This window comes from Rhipicephalus microplus, chromosome 3, assembly GCF_043290135.1.
Source record: "Rhipicephalus microplus isolate Deutch F79 chromosome 3, USDA_Rmic, whole genome shotgun sequence".
NCBI lineage: Eukaryota > Metazoa > Arthropoda > Arachnida > Ixodida > Ixodidae > Rhipicephalus > Rhipicephalus microplus.
This window is the reverse complement of record NC_134702.1, coordinates 178,224,434-178,242,656: the sequence shown is the minus strand read 5'-3', so window position 1 is coordinate 178,242,656 and position 18,223 is coordinate 178,224,434. Positions and strand designations below refer to the sequence as shown.

General features: G+C 55.1%; 1 protein-coding gene across 1 annotated transcript in view; it reads right to left on the bottom strand.

The window, feature by feature from the left end:
- Positions 1-17,984, bottom strand: part of LOC142803052 (uncharacterized) — a 75,764-nt gene extending 57,780 nt beyond the window's left edge. Inside the window, exons 1-2 of the mRNA XM_075888160.1 lie at positions 17,787-17,984; positions 17,293-17,486 (exon numbers count right to left, since the gene is read on the bottom strand). Coding sequence (XP_075744275.1) covers positions 17,293-17,486; positions 17,787-17,984 — 392 coding nt within the window. The remainder of the gene's footprint in view (positions 1-17,292; positions 17,487-17,786) is intronic.
- Between the last annotated feature and the right edge of the window lie 239 nt (positions 17,985-18,223).

Below are 18,223 nucleotides of genomic sequence, written 5' to 3'. Positions count from 1 at the left end.
CAGTTGACACAGGAAAACGGGCGCCCTCCTGTGTGAACGCGCATGTGATCTTTGAGGGTTTCTTTCCGCGAAAACGACGCGCTGCAGTTGACACAGGAAAACGGGCGCCCTCTTTGTGAACGCGCATGTGATCTTTGAGGATGTCTTTCCGCGAAAACGACGCGTTGCAGTTGACACAGGAAAACGGGCGCCCTCCTGTGTGAACGCGCATGTGATCTTTGAGAATGTCTTTCCGCGAAAACGACGCGTTGCAGTTGACACAGGAAAACGGGCGCCCTCCCGTGTGAACGCGCATGTAATCTTTGAGGGTGTCTTTCCGCGAAAACGTCGCGTTGCAGTTGACACAGGAAAACAGGCGCCCTCCTGTGTGAACGCGCATGTGATCTTTGAGGGTGTCTTCCCGCGAAAACGTCGCGTTGCAGTTGACACAGGAAAACGGGCGCCCTCCTGTGTGAACGCGCATGTGATCTTTGAGGGTGTCTTTCCGCGAAAACGACGCGTTGCATGACACAGGAAAACGGGTGCCCTTCTGTGTGAACGCGCATGTGATCTTTGAGGATGTCTTTCCGCGAAAACGACGCGTTGCAGTTGACACAGAAAAACGGGCGCCCTCCTGTGTGAACGCGCATGTGATCTTTGAGGGTGTCTTTCCGCGAAAACGAAGCGTTGCAGTTGACACAGGAAAACGGGCGCCCTCCTGTGTGAACGCGCATGTGATCTTTGAGGGTGTCTTTCCGAGAAAACGACGCGTTGCAGTTCACACAGGAAAACGGGCGTCCTCCTGTGTGAACGCGCATGTGATCTTTGAGGGTGTCTTTCCGCGAAAACGACGCGTTGCATGACACAGGAAAACGGGCGCCCTTCTGTGTGAACGCGCATGTGATCTTTGAGGATGTCTTTCCGCGAAAACGACGCGTTGCAGTTGACACAGGAAAACGGGCGCCCGCCTGTGTGAACGCGCACGTGATCTTTGAGGGTGTCTTTCCGCGAAAACGACGCGTTGCAGTTGACACAGGAAAACGGGCGCCCTCCTGTGTTAACGCGCATGTGATCTTTGAGGGTGTCTTTCCACGGAAACGTCGCGTTGCGGTTGACACAGGAAAACGGGCGCCCTCCTGTGTGAACGCGCATGTGATCTTTGAGGGTGTCTTGCCGCGAAAACGTCGCGTTGCAGTTGACACAGGAAAACGGGCGCCCTCCTGTGTGAACGCGCATGTGATCTTTGAGGGTGTCTTTCCGCGAAAATGACGCGTTGCAGTTGACACAGGAAAACGGGCGCCCTCATGTGTGAACGCGCATGTGATCTTTGAGGGTGTCTTTCCACAAAAACGACGCGTAGCAGTTGACACAGGAAAACGGGCGCCCTCCTGTGTGAACGCGCATGTGATCTTTGAGGGTGCATTTCCGCGAAAACGTCGCGTTGCAGTTGACACAGGAAAACGGGAACTCTCCTGTGTGAACGCGCATGTGATCTTTGAGGGTGCCTTTCCGCGAAAACGTCGCGTTGCAGTTGACACAGGAAAACGGTCGCCCTCCTGTGTGAACGCGCATGTGATCTTTGAGGGTGTCTTTCCGAGAAAACGACGCGTTGCAGTTGACACAGGAAAACGGGCGCCCTCTTTATGAACGCGCATGTGATCTTTGAGGATGTCTTTCCGCGAAAACGACGCGTTGCAGTTGACACAGGAAAACGGGCGTCCTCCTGTGTGAACGCGCATGTGATCTTTGAGCGTGTCTTTCCGCGAAAACGACGCGTTGCAGTTGACACAGGAAAACGGGCGCCCTCCTGTGTGAACGGGCATGTGATCTTTGAGAATGTCTTTCCGCGAAAACGACGCGTTGCAGTTGACACAGGAAAACGGGCGCCCTCCTGTGTGAACGCGCATGTGATCTTTGAGGGCGTCTTTCCGCGAAAACGTCGCGTTGCAGTTGACACAGGAAAACGGGCGCCCTCCTGTGTGAACGCGCATGTGATCTTTCAGGGTGTCTTCCCGCGAAAACGTCGCGTTGCAGTTGACACAGGAAAACGGGCGCCCTCCTGTGTGAACGCGCATGTGATCTTTGAGGGTGTCTTTCCGCGAAAACGACGCGTTGCATGACACAGGAAAACGGGTGCCCTTCTGTGTGAACGCGCATGTGATCTTTGAGGATGTCTTTCCGCGAAAACGACGAGTTGCAGTTGACACAGAAAAACGGGCGCCCTCCTGTGTGAACGCGCATGTGATCTTTGAGGGTGTCTTTCCGCAAAAACGACGCGTTGCAGTTGACACAGGAAAATGGGCGTCCTCCTGTGTGAACGCGCATGTGATCTTTGTGGGTGTCTTTCCGCGAAAACGACGCGTTGCATGACACAGGAAAACGGGCGCCCTTCTGTGTGAACGCGCATGTGATCTTTGAGGATGTCTTTCCGCGAAAACGACGCGTTGCAGTTGACACAGGAAAATGGGCGCCCTCCTGTGTGAACGCGCATGTGATCTTTGAGGGTGTCTTTCCACGAAAACGACGCGTTGCAGTTGACACAGGAAAACGGGCGCCCTCCTGTGTGAACGCGCATGTGATCTTTGAGTGTGTTTTTCCGCGGAAACGTCGCGTTGCGGTTGACACAGGAAAACGGGCGCCCTCCTGTGTGAACGCGCATGTGATCTTTGAGGGTGCATTTCCGCGAAAACGTCGCGTTGCAGTTGACACAGGAAAACGGGAACCCTCCTGTGTGAACGCGCATGTGATCTTTGAGGGTGCCTTTCCGCGAAAACGTCGCGTTGCAGTTGACACAGGAAAACGGTCGCCCTCCTGTGTGAACGCGCATGTGATCTTTGAGGGTGTCTTTCCGAGAAAACGACGCGTTGCAGTACACACAGGAAAACGGGCGTCCTCCTGTGTGAACGCGCATGTGATCTTTGAGGGTGTCTTTCCGCGGAAACGTCGCGTTGCGGTTGACACAGGAAAACGGGCGCCCTCCTGTGTGAACGCGCATGTGATCTTTGAGGGTGTCTTTCCGAGAAAACGACGCGTTGCAGTTGACAAAGGAAAACGGGCGCCCTCCTGTGTGAACGCGCATGTGATCTTTGAGGGTGTTTTTCCGCGGAAACGTCGCGTTGCGGTTGACACAGGAAAACGGGCGCCCTCCTGTGTGAACGCGCATGTGATCTTTGAGGGTGTCTTTCCGCGATAACGACGCGTTGCAGTTGACACAGGAAAAAGGGCGCCCTCCTGTGTGAACGCGCATGTGATCTTTGAGGGTGTCTTTCCGCGAAAACGTCGCGTTGCAGTTGACACAAGAAAACGGGCGCCCTCCTGTGTGAACGCGCATGTGATCTTTGTGGGTGTCTTGCCGCGAAAACGTCGCGTAGCAGTTGACACAGGAAAACGGGCGCCCTCCTGTGTGAACGCGCATGTGATCTTTGAGGGTGTCTTTCCGCGAAAACGACGCGTTGCAGTTGACACAGGAAAACGGGCGCCCTCCTGTGTGAACGCGCATGTGATCTTTCAGGGTGTCTTTCCGCAAAAACGACGCGTTGCAGTTGACACAGGAAAACGGGCGCCCTCCTGTGTGAACGCGCAGTTGATCTTTGAGGGTGTCTTTCCGCGAAAACGTCGCGTTGCAGTTGACACAGGAAAACGGGAGCCCTCCTGTGTGAACGCGCATGTGATCTTTGAGGGTGTCCTTCAGCGAAGACGTCGCGTTGCAGTTGACACAGGAAAACGGTCGCCCTCCTGTGTGAACGCGCAAGTGATCTTTGAGGGTGTCTTTCCGAGAAAACGACGCGTTGCACTTGACACAGGAATACGGGCGCCCTCCTGTGTGAACGCGCATGTGATCTTTGAGGGTGTCTTTCCGCGGAAACGTCACGTTGCGGTTGACACAGGAAAACGGGCGCCCTCCTGTGTGAACGCGCATGTGATCTTTGAGGGTGTCTTTCCGAGAAAACGACGCGTTGCAGTTGACACAGGAAAACGGGCGCCCTCCTGTGTGAACGCGCATGTGATCTTTGAGGATGTCTTTCCGCAAAAACGACGCGTTGCAGTTGACACAGGAAAACAGGCGCCCTCCTGTGTGAACGCGCATGTGATCTTTGAGGGTGTCTTTCCGCGAAAACGTCGCGTTGCAGTTGACACAGGAAAACGGGAGCCCTCCTGTGAGAACGCGCATGTGATCTTTGAGGGTGTCCTTCCGCGAAAACGTCGCGTTGCAGTTGACACAGGAAAACGGTCGCCCTCCTGTGTGAACGCGCATGTGATCTTTGAGGGTGTCTTTCCGAGAAAACGACGCGTTGCACTTGACACAGGAAAACGGGCGCCCTCCTGGGTGAACGCGCATGTGATCTTTGAGGGTGTCTTTCCGCGGAAACGTCGCGTTGCGGTTGACACAGGAAAACGGGCGCCCTCCTGTGTGAACGCGCATGTGATCTTTGAGGGTGTCTTTCCGAGAAAACGACGCGTTGCAGTTGACACAGGAAAACGGGCGCCCTCCTGTGTGAACGCGCATGTGATCTTTGAGGGTGTCTTTCCGCGAAAACGTCGCGTTGCAGTAGACACAAGAAAACAGGCGCCCTCCTGTGTGAACGCGCATGTGATCTTTGAGGGTGTCTTTCCGCAAAAACGTCGCGTTGCAGTTGACACAGGAAAATGGGCGCCCTCCTGTGTGAACGCGCATGTGATCTTTGAGGGTGTCTTTCCGCGAAAACGACGCGTTGCATGACACAGGAAAACGGGCGCCCTTCTGTGTGAACGCGCATGTGATCTTTGAGGATGACTTTCCGCGAAAACGACGCGTTGCAGTTGACACAGGAAAACGGGCGCCCTCCTGTGTGAACGCGCATGTGATCTTTGAGGGTGTCTTTCCGCGGAAACGTCGCGTTGCGGTTGACACAGGAAAACGGGCGCCCTCCTGTGTGAACGCGCATGTGATCTTTGAGGGTGTCTTTCCGAGAAAACGACGCGTTGCAGTTGACACAGGAAAACGGGCACCCTCCTGTGTGAACGCGCATGTGATCTTTGAGGGTGTCTTTCCGCAAAAACGACGCGTTGCAGTTGACACAGGAAAACGGGTGCCCTCCTGTGTGAACGCGCATGTGATCTTTGAGGGTGTCTTTCCGCGAAAACGTCGCGTTGCAGTTGACACAGGAAAACGGTCGCCCTCCTGTGTGAACGCGCATGTGATCTTTCAGGGTGTCTTTCCGAGAAAACGACGCGTTGCACTTGACACAGGAAAACGGGCGCCCTCCTGTGTGAACGCGCATGTGATCTTTGAGGGTGTCTTTCCGCGGAAACGTCGCGTTGCGGTTGACACAGGAAAACGGGCGCCCTCCTGTGTGAACGCGCATGTGATCTTTGAGGGTGTCTTTCCGAGAAAACGACGCGTTGCAGTTGACACAGGAAAACGGGCGCCCTCCTGTGTGAACGCGCATGTGATCTTTGAGGGTGTCTTTCCGCGAAAACGTCGCGTTGCAGTAGACACAAGAAAACGGGCGCCCTCCTGTGTGAACGCGCATGTGATCTTTGAGGGTGTCTTTCCGCGAAAACGTCGCGTTGCAGTTGACACAGGAAAATGGGCGCCCTCCTGTGTGAACGCGCATGTGATCTTTGAGGGTGTCTTTCCGCGAAAACGACGCGTTGCATGACACAGGAAAACGGGCGCCCTTCTGTGTGAACGCACATGTGATCTTTGAGGATGTCTTTCCGCGAAAACGACGCGTTGCAGTTGACACAGGAAAACGGGCGCCCTCCTGTGTGAACGCGCATGTGATCTTTGAGGGTGTCTTTCCGCGAAAACGACGCGTTGCAGTTGACACAGGAAAACGGGCGCCCTCCTGTGTTAACGCGCATGTGATCTTTGAGGGTGTCTTTCCGCGGAAACGTCGCGTTGCGGTTGACACAGGAAAACGGGCGCCCTCCTGTGTGAACGCGCATGTGATCTTTGAGGGTGTCTTGCCGCGAAAACGTCGCGTTGCAGTTGACACAGGAAAACGGGCGCCCTTCTGTGTGAACGCGCATGTGATCTTTGAGGGTGTCTTTCCGCGAAAATGACGCGTTGCAGTTGACACAGGAAAACGGGCGCCCTCATGTGTGAACGCGCATGTGATCTTTGAGGGTGCCTTTCCGAGAAAACGACGCGTTGCAGTTGACACAGGAAAACGGGCACCCTCCTGTGTGAACGCGCATGTGATCTTTGAGGGTGTCTTTCCGCGGAAACGTCGCGTTGCGGTTGACACAGGAAAACGGGCGCCCTCCTGTGTGAACGCGCATGTGATCTTTGAGGGTGTCTTTCCGCGAAAACGTCGCGTTGCAGTTGACACAAGAAAACGGGCGCCCTCCTGTGTGAACGCGCATGTGATCTTTGAGGGTGTCTTTTCGCGAAAACGTCGCGTTGCAGTTGACACAGGAAAATGGGCGCCCTCCTGTGTGAACGCGCATGTGATCATTGAGGGTGTCTTTCCGCGAAAACGACGCGTTGCATGACACAGGAAAACGGGCGCCCTTCTGTGTGAACGCGCATGTGATCTTTGAGGATGTCTTTCCGCGAAAACGACGCGTTGCAGTTGACACAGGAAAACGGGCGCCCTCCTGTGTTAACGCGCATGTGATCTTTGAGGGTGTCTTTCCGCGGAAACGTCGCGTTGCGGTTGACACAGGAAAACGGGCGCCCTCCTGTGTGAACGCGCATGTGATCTTTGAGGGTGTCTTTCCGTGAAAACGTCGCGTTGCAGTTGACACAGGAAAACGGGCGCCCTCCTGTGTGAACGCGCATGTGATCTTTGAGGGTTTCTTTCCGCGAAAACGACGCGCTGCAGTTGACACAGGAAAACGGGCGCCCTCTTTGTGAACGCGCATGTGATCTTTGAGGATGTCTTTCCGCGAAAACGACGCGTTGCAGTTGACACAGGAAAACGGGCGCCCTCCTGTGTGAACGCGCATGTGATCTTTGAGAATGTCTTTCCGCGAAAACGACGCGTTGCAGTTGACACAGGAAAACGGGCGCCCTCCTGTGTGAACGCGCATGTAATCTTTGAGGGTGTCTTTCCGCGAAAACGTCGCGTTGCAGTTGACACAGGAAAACAGGCGCCCTCCTGTGTGAACGCGCATGTGATCTTTGAGGGTGTCTTCCCGCGAAAACGTCGCGTTGCAGTTGACACAGGAAAACGGGCGCCCTCCTGTGTGAACGCGCATGTGATCTTTGAGGGTGTCTTTCCGCGAAAACGACGCGTTGCATGACACAGGAAAACGGGTGCCCTTCTGTGTGAACGCGCATGTGATCTTTGAGGATGTCTTTCCGCGAAAACGACGCGTTGCAGTTGACACAGAAAAACGGGCGCCCTCCTGTGTGAACGCGCATGTGATCTTTGAGGGTGTCTTTCCGCGAAAACGACGCGTTGCAGTTGACACAGGAAAACGGGCGCCCTCCTGTGTGAACGCGCATGTGATCTTTGAGGGTGTCTTTCCGAGAAAACGACGCGTTGCAGTTCACACAGGAAAACGGGCGTCCTCCTGTGTGAACGCGCATGTGATCTTTGAGGGTGTCTTTCCGCGAAAACGACGCGTTGCATGACACAGGAAAACGGGCGCCCTTCTGTGTGAACGCGCATGTGATCTTTGAGGATGTCTTTCCGCGAAAACGACGCGTTGCAGTTGACACAGGAAAACGGGCGCCCGCCTGTGTGAACGCGCACGTGATCTTTGAGGGTGTCTTTCCGCGAAAACGACGCGTTGCAGTTGACACAGGAAAACGGGCGCCCTCCTGTGTTAACGCGCATGTGATCTTTGAGGGTGTCTTTCCACGGAAACGTCGCGGTGCGGTTGACACAGGAAAACGGGCGCCCTCCTGTGTGAACGCGCATGTGATCTTTGAGGGTGTCTTGCCGCGAAAACGTCGCGTTGCAGTTGACACAGGAAAACGGGCGCCCTCCTGTGTGAACGCGCATGTGATCTTTGAGGGTGTCTTTCCGCGAAAATGACGCGTTGCAGTTGACACAGGAAAACGGGCGCCCTCATGTGTGAACGCGCATGTGATCTTTGAGGGTGTCTTTCCACAAAAACGACGCGTAGCAGTTGACACAGGAAAACGGGCGCCCTCCTGTGTGAACGCGCATGTGATCTTTGAGGGTGCATTTCCGCGAAAACGTCGCGTTGCAGTTGACACAGGAAAACGGGAACTCTCCTGTGTGAACGCGCATGTGATCTTTGAGGGTGCCTTTCCGCGAAAACGTCGCGTTGCAGTTGACACAGGAAAACGGTCGCCCTCCTGTGTGAACGCGCATGTGATCTTTGAGGGTGTCTTTCCGAGAAAACGACGCGTTGCAGTTGACACAGGAAAACGGGCGCCCTCTTTATGAACGCGCATGTGATCTTTGAGGATGTCTTTCCGCGAAAACGACGCGTTGCAGTTGACACAGGAAAACGGGCGTCCTCCTGTGTGAACGCGCATGTGATCTTTGAGCGTGTCTTTCCGCGAAAACGACGCGTTGCAGTTGACACAGGAAAACGGGCGCCCTCCTGTGTGAACGGGCATGTGATCTTTGAGAATGTCTTTCCGCGAAAACGACGCGTTGCAGTTGACACAGGAAAACGGGCGCCCTCCTGTGTGAACGCGCATGTGATCTTTGAGGGCGTCTTTCCGCGAAAACGTCGCGTTGCAGTTGACACAGGAAAACGGGCGCCCTCCTGTGTGAACGCGCATGTGATCTTTCAGGGTGTCTTCCCGCGAAAACGTCGCGTTGCAGTTGACACAGGAAAACGGGCGCCCTCCTGTGTGAACGCGCATGTGATCTTTGAGGGTGTCTTTCCGCGAAAACGACGCGTTGCATGACACAGGAAAACGGGTGCCCTTCTGTGTGAACGCGCATGTGATCTTTGAGGATGTCTTTCCGCGAAAACGACGAGTTGCAGTTGACACAGAAAAACGGGCGCCCTCCTGTGTGAACGCGCATGTGATCTTTGAGGGTGTCTTTCCGCGAAAACGACGCGTTGCAGTTGACACAGGAAAATGGGCGTCCTCCTGTGTGAACGCGCATGTGATCTTTGTGGGTGTCTTTCCGCGAAAACGACGCGTTGCATGACACAGGAAAACGGGCGCCCTTCTGTGTGAACGCGCATGTGATCTTTGAGGATGTCTTTCCGCGAAAACGACGCGTTGCAGTTGACACAGGAAAATGGGCGCCCTCCTGTGTGAACGCGCATGTGATCTTTGAGGGTGTCTTTCCACGAAAACGACGCGTTGCAGTTGACACAGGAAAACGGGCGCCCTCCTGTGTGAACGCGCATGTGATCTTTGAGTGTGTTTTTCCGCGGAAACGTCGCGTTGCGGTTGACACAGGAAAACGGGCGCCCTCCTGTGTGAACGCGCATGTGATCTTTGAGGGTGCATTTCCGCGAAAACGTCGCGTTGCAGTTGACACAGGAAAACGGGAACCCTCCTGTGTGAACGCGCATGTGATCTTTGAGGGTGCCTTTCCGCGAAAACGTCGCGTTGCAGTTGACACAGGAAAACGGTCGCCCTCCTGTGTGAACGCGCATGTGATCTTTGAGGGTGTCTTTCCGAGAAAACGACGCGTTGCAGTACACACAGGAAAACGGGCGTCCTCCTGTGTGAACGCGCATGTGATCTTTGAGGGTGTCTTTCCGCGGAAACGTCGCGTTGCGGTTGACACAGGAAAACGGGCGCCCTCCTGTGTGAACGCGCATGTGATCTTTGAGGGTGTCTTTCCGAGAAAACGACGCGTTGCAGTTGACAAAGGAAAACGGGCGCCCTCCTGTGTGAACGCGCATGTGATCTTTGAGGGTGTTTTTCCGCGGAAACGTCGCGTTGCGGTTGACACAGGAAAACGGGCGCCCTCCTGTGTGAACGCGCATGTGATCTTTGAGGGTGTCTTTCCGCGATAACGACGCGTTGCAGTTGACACAGGAAAAAGGGCGCCCTCCTGTGTGAACGCGCATGTGATCTTTGAGGGTGTCTTTCCGCGAAAACGTCGCGTTGCAGTTGACACAAGAAAACGGGCGCCCTCCTGTGTGAACGCGCATGTGATCTTTGAGGGTGTCTTGCCGCGAAAACGTCGCGTAGCAGTTGACACAGGAAAACGGGCGCCCTCCTGTGTGAACGCGCATGTGATCTTTGAGGGTGTCTTTCCGCGAAAACGACGCGTTGCAGTTGACACAGGAAAACGGGCGCCCTCCTGTGTGAACGCGCATGTGATCTTTCAGGGTGTCTTTCCGCAAAAACGACGCGTTGCAGTTGACACAGGAAAACGGGCGCCCTCCTGTGTGAACGCGCAGTTGATCTCTGAGGGTGTCTTTCCGCGAAAACGTCGCGTTGCAGTTGACACAGGAAAACGGGAGCCCTCCTGTGTGAACGCGCATGTGATCTTTGAGGGTGTCCTTCAGCGAAGACGTCGCGTTGCAGTTGACACAGGAAAACGGTCGCCCTCCTGTGTGAACGCGCAAGTGATCTTTGAGGGTGTCTTTCCGAGAAAACGACGCGTTGCACTTGACACAGGAATACGGGCGCCCTCCTGTGTGAACGCGCATGTGATCTTTGAGGGTGTCTTTCCGCGGAAACGTCACGTTGCGGTTGACACAGGAAAACGGGCGCCCTCCTGTGTGAACGCGCATGTGATCTTTGAGGGTGTCTTTCCGAGAAAACGACGCGTTGCAGTTGACACAGGAAAACGGGCGCCCTCCTGTGTGAACGCGCATGTGATCTTTGAGGATGTCTTTCCGCAAAAACGACGCGTTGCAGTTGACACAGGAAAACAGGCGCCCTCCTGTGTGAACGCGCATGTGATCTTTGAGGGTGTCTTTCCGCGAAAACGTCGCGTTGCAGTTGACACAGGAAAACGGGAGCCCTCCTGTGAGAACGCGCATGTGATCTTTGAGGGTGTCCTTCCGCGAAAACGTCGCGTTGCAGTTGACACAGGAAAACGGTCGCCCTCCTGTGTGAACGCGCATGTGATCTTTGAGGGTGTCTTTCCGAGAAAACGACGCGTTGCACTTGACACAGGAAAACGGGCGCCCTCCTGGGTGAACGCGCATGTGATCTTTGAGGGTGTCTTTCCGCGGAAACGTCGCGTTGCGGTTGACACAGGAAAACGGGCGCCCTCCTGTGTGAACGCGCATGTGATCTTTGAGGGTGTCTTTCCGAGAAAACGACGCGTTGCAGTTGACACAGGAAAACGGGCGCCCTCCTGTGTGAACGCGCATGTGATCTTTGAGGGTGTCTTTCCGCGAAAACGTCGCGTTGCAGTAGACACAAGAAAACAGGCGCCCTCCTGTGTGAACGCGCATGTGATCTTTGAGGGTGTCTTTCCGCGAAAACGTCGCGTTGCAGTTGACACAGGAAAATGGGCGCCCTCCTGTGTGAACGCGCATGTGATCTTTGAGGGTGTCTTTCCGCGAAAACGACGCGTTGCATGACACAGGAAAACGGGCGCCCTTCTGTGTGAACGCGCATGTGATCTTTGAGGATGACTTTCCGCGAAAACGACGCGTTGCAGTTGACACAGGAAAACGGGCGCCCTCCTGTGTGAACGCGCATGTGATCTTTGAGGGTGTCTTTCCGCGGAAACGTCGCGTTGCGGTTGACACAGGAAAACGGGCGCCCTCCTGTGTGAACGCGCATGTGATCTTTGAGGGTGTCTTTCCGAGAAAACGACGCGTTGCAGTTGACACAGGAAAACGGGCACCCTCCTGTGTGAACGCGCATGTGATCTTTGAGGGTGTCTTTCCGCAAAAACGACGCGTTGCAGTTGACACAGGAAAACGGGTGCCCTCCTGTGTGAACGCGCATGTGATCTTTGAGGGTGTCTTTCCGCGAAAACGTCGCGTTGCAGTTGACACAGGAAAACGGTCGCCCTCCTGTGTGAACGCGCATGTGATCTTTCAGGGTGTCTTTCCGAGAAAACGACGCGTTGCACTTGACACAGGAAAACGGGCGCCCTCCTGTGTGAACGCGCATGTGATCTTTGAGGGTGTCTTTCCGCGGAAACGTCGCGTTGCGGTTGACACAGGAAAACGGGCGCCCTCCTGTGTGAACGCGCATGTGATCTTTGAGGGTGTCTTTCCGAGAAAACGACGCGTTGCATTTGACACAGGAAAACGGGCGCCCTCCTGTGTGAACGCGCATGTGATCTTTGAGGGTGTCTTTCCGCGAAAACGTCGCGTTGCAGTAGACACAAGAAAACGGGCGCCCTCCTGTGTGAACGCGCATGTGATCTTTGAGGGTGTCTTTCCGCGGAAACGTCGCGTTGCGGTTGACACAGGAAAACGGGCGCCCTCCTGTGTGAACGCGCATGTGATCTTTGAGGGTGTCTTGCCGCGAAAACGTCGCGTTGCAGTTGACACAGGAAAACGGGCGCCCTTCTGTGTGAACGCGCATGTGATCTTTGAGGGTGTCTTTCCGCGAAAATGACGCGTTGCAGTTGACACAGGAAAACGGGCGCCCTCATGTGTGAACGCGCATGTGATCTTTGAGGGTGCCTTTCCGAGAAAACGACGCGTTGCAGTTGACACAGGAAAACGGGCACCCTCCTGTGTGAACGCGCATGTGATCTTTGAGGGTGTCTTTCCGCAAAAACGACGCGTTGCAGTTGACACAGGAACACGGGTGCCCTCCTGTGTGAACGCGCATGTGATCTTTGAGGGTGTCTTTCCGCGAAAACGTCGCGTTGCAGTTGACACAGGAAAACGGTCGCCCTCCTGTGTGAACGCGCATGTGATCTTTCAGGGTGTCTTTCCGAGAAAACGACGCGTTGCACTTGACACAGGAAAACGGGCGCCCTCCTGTGTGAACGCACATGTGATCTTTGAGGGTGTCTTTCCGCGGAAACGTCGCGTTGCGGTTGACACAGGAAAACGGGCGCCCTCCTGTGTGAACGCGCATGTGATCTTTGAGGGTGTCTTTCCGAGAAAACGACGCGTTGCAGTTGACACAGGAAAACGGGCGCCCTCCTGTGTGAACGCGCATGTGATCTTTGAGGGTGTCTTTCCGCGAAAACGTCGCGTTGCAGTAGACACAAGAAAACAGGCGCCCTCCTGTGTGAACGCGCATGTGATCTTTGAGGGTGTCTTTCCGCGAAAACGTCGCGTTGCAGTTGACACAGGAAAATGGGCGCCCTCCTGTGTGAACGCGCATGTGATCTTTGAGGGTGTCTTTCCGCGAAAACGACGCGTTGCATGACACAGGAAAACGGGCGCCCTTCTGTGTGAACGCGCATGTGATCTTTGAGGATGACTTTCCGCGAAAACGACGCGTTGCAGTTGACACAGGAAAACGGGCGCCCTCCTGTGTGAACGCGCATGTGATCTTTGAGGGTGTCTTTCCGCGGAAACGTCGCGTTGCGGTTGACACAGGAAAACGGGCGCCCTCCTGTGTGAACGCGCATGTGATCTTTGAGGGTGTCTTTCCGAGAAAACGACGCGTTGCAGTTGACACAGGAAAACGGGCACCCTCCTGTGTGAACGCGCATGTGATCTTTGAGGGTGTCTTTCCGCAAAAACGACGCGTTGCAGTTGACACAGGAAAACGGGTGCCCTCCTGTGTGAACGCGCATGTGATCTTTGAGGGTGTCTTTCCGCGAAAACGTCGCGTTGCAGTTGACACAGGAAAACGGTCGCCCTCCTGTGTGAACGCGCATGTGATCTTTCAGGGTGTCTTTCCGAGAAAACGACGCGTTGCACTTGACACAGGAAAACGGGCGCCCTCCTGTGTGAACGCGCATGTGATCTTTGAGGGTGTCTTTCCGCGGAAACGTCGCGTTGCGGTTGACACAGGAAAACGGGCGCCCTCCTGTGTGAACGCGCATGTGATCTTTGAGGGTGTCTTTCCGAGAAAACGACGCGTTGCATTTGACACAGGAAAACGGGCGCCCTCCTGTGTGAACGCGCATGTGATCTTTGAGGGTGTCTTTCCGCGAAAACGTCGCGTTGCAGTAGACACAAGAAAACGGGCGCCCTCCTGTGTGAACGCGCATGTGATCTTTGAGGGTGTCTTTCCGCGGAAACGTCGCGTTGCGGTTGACACAGGAAAACGGGCGCCCTCCTGTGTGAACGCGCATGTGATCTTTGAGGGTGTCTTGCCGCGAAAACGTCGCGTTGCAGTTGACACAGGAAAATGGGCGCCCTCCTGTGTGAACGCGCATGTGATCTTTGAGGGTGTCTTTCCGCGAAAACGACGCGTTGCATGACACAGGAAAACGGGCGCCCTTCTGTGTGAACGCACATGTGATCTTTGAGGATGTCTTTCCGCGAAAACGACGCGTTGCAGTTGACACAGGAAAACGGGCGCCCTCCTGTGTGAACGCGCATGTGATCTTTGAGGGTGTCTTTCCGCGAAAACGACGCGTTGCAGTTGACACAGGAAAACGGGCGCCCTCCTGTGTTAACGCGCATGTGATCTTTGAGGGTGTCTTTCCGCGGAAACGTCGCGTTGCGGTTGACACAGGAAAACGGGCGCCCTCCTGTGTGAACGCGCATGTGATCTTTGAGGGTGTCTTGCCGCGAAAACGTCGCGTTGCAGTTGACACAGGAAAACGGGCGCCCTTCTGTGTGAACGCGCATGTGATCTTTGAGGGTGTCTTTCCGCGAAAATGACGCGTTGCAGTTGACACAGGAAAACGGGCGCCCTCATGTGTGAACGCGCATGTGATCTTTGAGGGTGCCTTTCCGAGAAAACGACGCGTTGCAGTTGACACAGGAAAACGGGCACCCTCCTGTGTGAACGCGCATGTGATCTTTGAGGGTGTCTTTCCGCAAAAACGACGCGTTGCAGTTGACACAGGAACACGGGTTCCCTCCTGTGTGAACGCGCATGTGATCTTTGAGGGTGTCTTTCCGCGAAAACGTCGCGTTGCAGTTGACACAGGAAAACGGTCGCCCTCCTGTGTGAACGCGCATGTGATCTTTCAGGGTGTCTTTCCGAGAAAACGACGCGTTGCACTTGACACAGGAAAACGGGCGCCCTCCTGTGTGAACGCACATGTGATCTTTGAGGGTGTCTTTCCGCGGAAACGTCGCGTTGCGGTTGACACAGGAAAACGGGCGCCCTCCTTTGTGAACGCGCATGTGATCTTTGAGGGTGTCTTTCCGAGAAAACGACGCGTTGCAGTTGACACAGGAAAACGGGCGCCCTCCTGTGTGAACGCGCATGTGATCTTTGAGGATGTCTTTCCGCGAAAACGACGCGTTGCAGTTGACACAGGAAAACGGGCGCCCTCCTGTGTGAACGCGCATGTGATCTTTGAGGGTGTCTTTCCGCGAAAACGACGCGTTGCAGTTGACACAGGAAAACGGGCGCCCTCCTTTGTGAACGCGCATGTGATCTTTGAGGGTGTCTTTCCGCGAAAACGACGCGTTGCATGACACAGGAAAACGGGCGCCCTTCTGTGTGAACGCGCATGTGATCTTTGAGGATGACTTTCCGCGAAAACGACGCGTTGCAGTTGACACAGGAAAACGGGCGCCCTCCTGTGTGAACGCGCATGTGATCTTTGAGGGTGTCTTTCCGCGGAAACGTCGCGTTGCGGTTGACACAGGAAAACGGGCGCCCTCCTGTGTGAACGCGCATGTGATCTTTGAGGGTGTCTTTCCGAGAAAACGACGCGTTGCAGTTGACACAGGAAAACGGGCACCCTCCTGTGTGAACGCGCATGTGATCTTTGAGGGTGTCTTTCCGCAAAAACGACGCGTTGCAGTTGACACAGGAAAACGGGTGCCCTCCTGTGTGAACGCGCATGTGATCTTTGAGGGTGTCTTTCCGCGAAAACGTCGCGTTGCAGTTGACACAGGAAAACGGTCGCCCTCCTGTGTGAACGCGCATGTGATCTTTCAGGGTGTCTTTCCGAGAAAACGACGCGTTGCACTTGACACAGGAAAACGGGCGCCCTCCTGTGTGAACGCGCATGTGATCTTTGAGGGTGTCTTTCCGCGGAAACGTCGCGTTGCGGTTGACACAGGAAAACGGGCGCCCTCCTGTGTGAACGCGCATGTGATCTTTGAGGGTGTCTTTCCGAGAAAACGACGCGTTGCAGTTGACACAGGAAAACGGGCGCCCTCCTGTGTGAACGCGCATGTGATCTTTGAGGGTGTCTTTCCGCGAAAACGTCGCGTTGCAGTAGACACAAGAAAACGGGCGCCCTCCTGTGTGAACGCGCATGTGATCTTTGAGGGTGTCTTTCCGCGAAAACGTCGCGTTGCAGTTGACACAGGAAAATGGGCGCCCTCCTGTGTGAACGCGCATGTGATCTTTGAGGGTGTCTTTCCGCGAAAACGACGCGTTGCATGACACAGGAAAACGGGCGCCCTTCTGTGTGAACGCACATGTGATCTTTGAGGATGTCTTTCCGCGAAAACGACGCGTTGCAGTTGACACAGGAAAACGGGCGCCCTCCTGTGTGAACGCGCATGTGATCTTTGAGGGTGTCTTTCCGCGAAAACGACGCGTTGCAGTTGACACAGGAAAACGGGCGCCCTCCTGTGTTAACGCGCATGTGATCTTTGAGGGTGTCTTACCGCGGAAACGTCGCGTTGCGGTTGACACAGGAAAACGGGCGCCCTCCTGTGTGAACGCGCATGTGATCTTTGAGAGTGTCTTGCCGCGAAAACGTCGCGTCGCAGTTGACACAGGAAAACGGGCGCCCTTCTGTGTGAACGCGCATGTGATCTTTGAGGGTGTCTTTCCGCGAAAATGACGCGTTGCAGTTGACACAGGAAAACGGGCGCCCTCATGTGTGAACGCGCATGTGATCTTTGAGGGTGCCTTTCCGCGAAAACGTTGCGTTGCAGTTGACACAGAAAAACGGTCGCCCTCCTGTGTGAACGCGCATGTGATCTTTGAGGGTGTCTTTCCGAAAAAACGACGCGTTGCAGTTCACACAGTAAAACGGGCGCCCTCATGTGTGAACGTGCACGTGATCTTTGAGGGTGTCTTTCCGCGGAAACGTCGCGTTGCGGTTGACACAGGAAAACGGGCGCCCTCCTGTGTGAACGCGCATGTGATCTTTGAGGGTGTCTTTCCGAGAAAACGACGCGTTGCAGTTGACAAAGGAAAACGGGCGCCCTCCTGTGTGAACGCGCATGTGATCTTTGAGGGTGTCTTTCCGCGGAAACGTCGCATTGCGTTTGACACAGGAAAACGGGCGCCCTCCTGTGTGAACGCGCATGTGATCTTTGAGGGCGTCTTTCCGCGAAAACGACGCGTTGCAGTTGACACAGGAAAACGGGCGCCCTCCTGTGTGAACGCACATGTGATCTTTGAGGGTGTCTTTCCGCGAAAACGTCGCGTTGCAGTTGACACAGGAAAACGGGTGCCCTCCTGTGTGAACGCGCATGTGATCTTCGAGGGTGTCTTTCCGCGAAAACGTCGCGTTGCAGTTGACACAGGAAAACGGTCGCCCTCCTGTGTGAACGCGCATGTGATCTTTGAGGGTGTCTTTCCGAGAAAACGACGCGTTGCACTTGACACAGGAAAACGGGCGCCCTCCTGTGTGAACGCGCATGTGATCTTTGAGGGTGTCTTTCCGCGAAAACGACGCGTTGCAGTTGACACAGGAAAACGGGCGCCCTCCTGTGTGAACGCGCATGTGATCTTTGAGGGTGTCTTTCCGCGGAAACGTCGCGTTGCGGTTGACACAGGAAAACGGGCGCCCTCCTGTGTGAACGCGCATGTGATCTTTGAGGGTGTCTTTCCGCGAAAACGACGCGTTGCAGTTGACACAGGAAAACGGGCGCCCTCCTGTGTGAACGCGCATGTGATCTTTGAGGGAGTCTTTCCGCGAAAACGTCGCGTTGCAGTTGACACAGGAAAACGGGTGCCCTCCTGTGTGAACGCGCATGTGATATTTGAGGGTGTCTTTCCGCGAAAACGTCGCGTTGCAGTTGACACAGGAAAACGGTCGCCCTCCTGTGTGAACGCGCATGTGATCTTTGAGGGTGTCTTTCCGAGAAAACGACGCGTTGCACTTGACACAGGAAAACGGGCGCCCTCCTGTGTGAACGCGCATGTGATCTTTGAGGGTTTCTTTCCGCGGAAACGTCGCGTTGCGGTTGACACAGGAAAACGGGCGCCCTTCTGTGTGAACGCGCATGTGATCTTTGAGGGTGTCTTTCCGAGAAAACGACGCGTTGCAGTTGACACAGGAAAACGGGCGCCCTCCTGTGTGAACGCGCTTGTGATCTTTGAGGGTGTCTTTCCGCGAAAACGTCGCGTTGCAGTAGACACAAGATAACGGGCGCCCTCCTG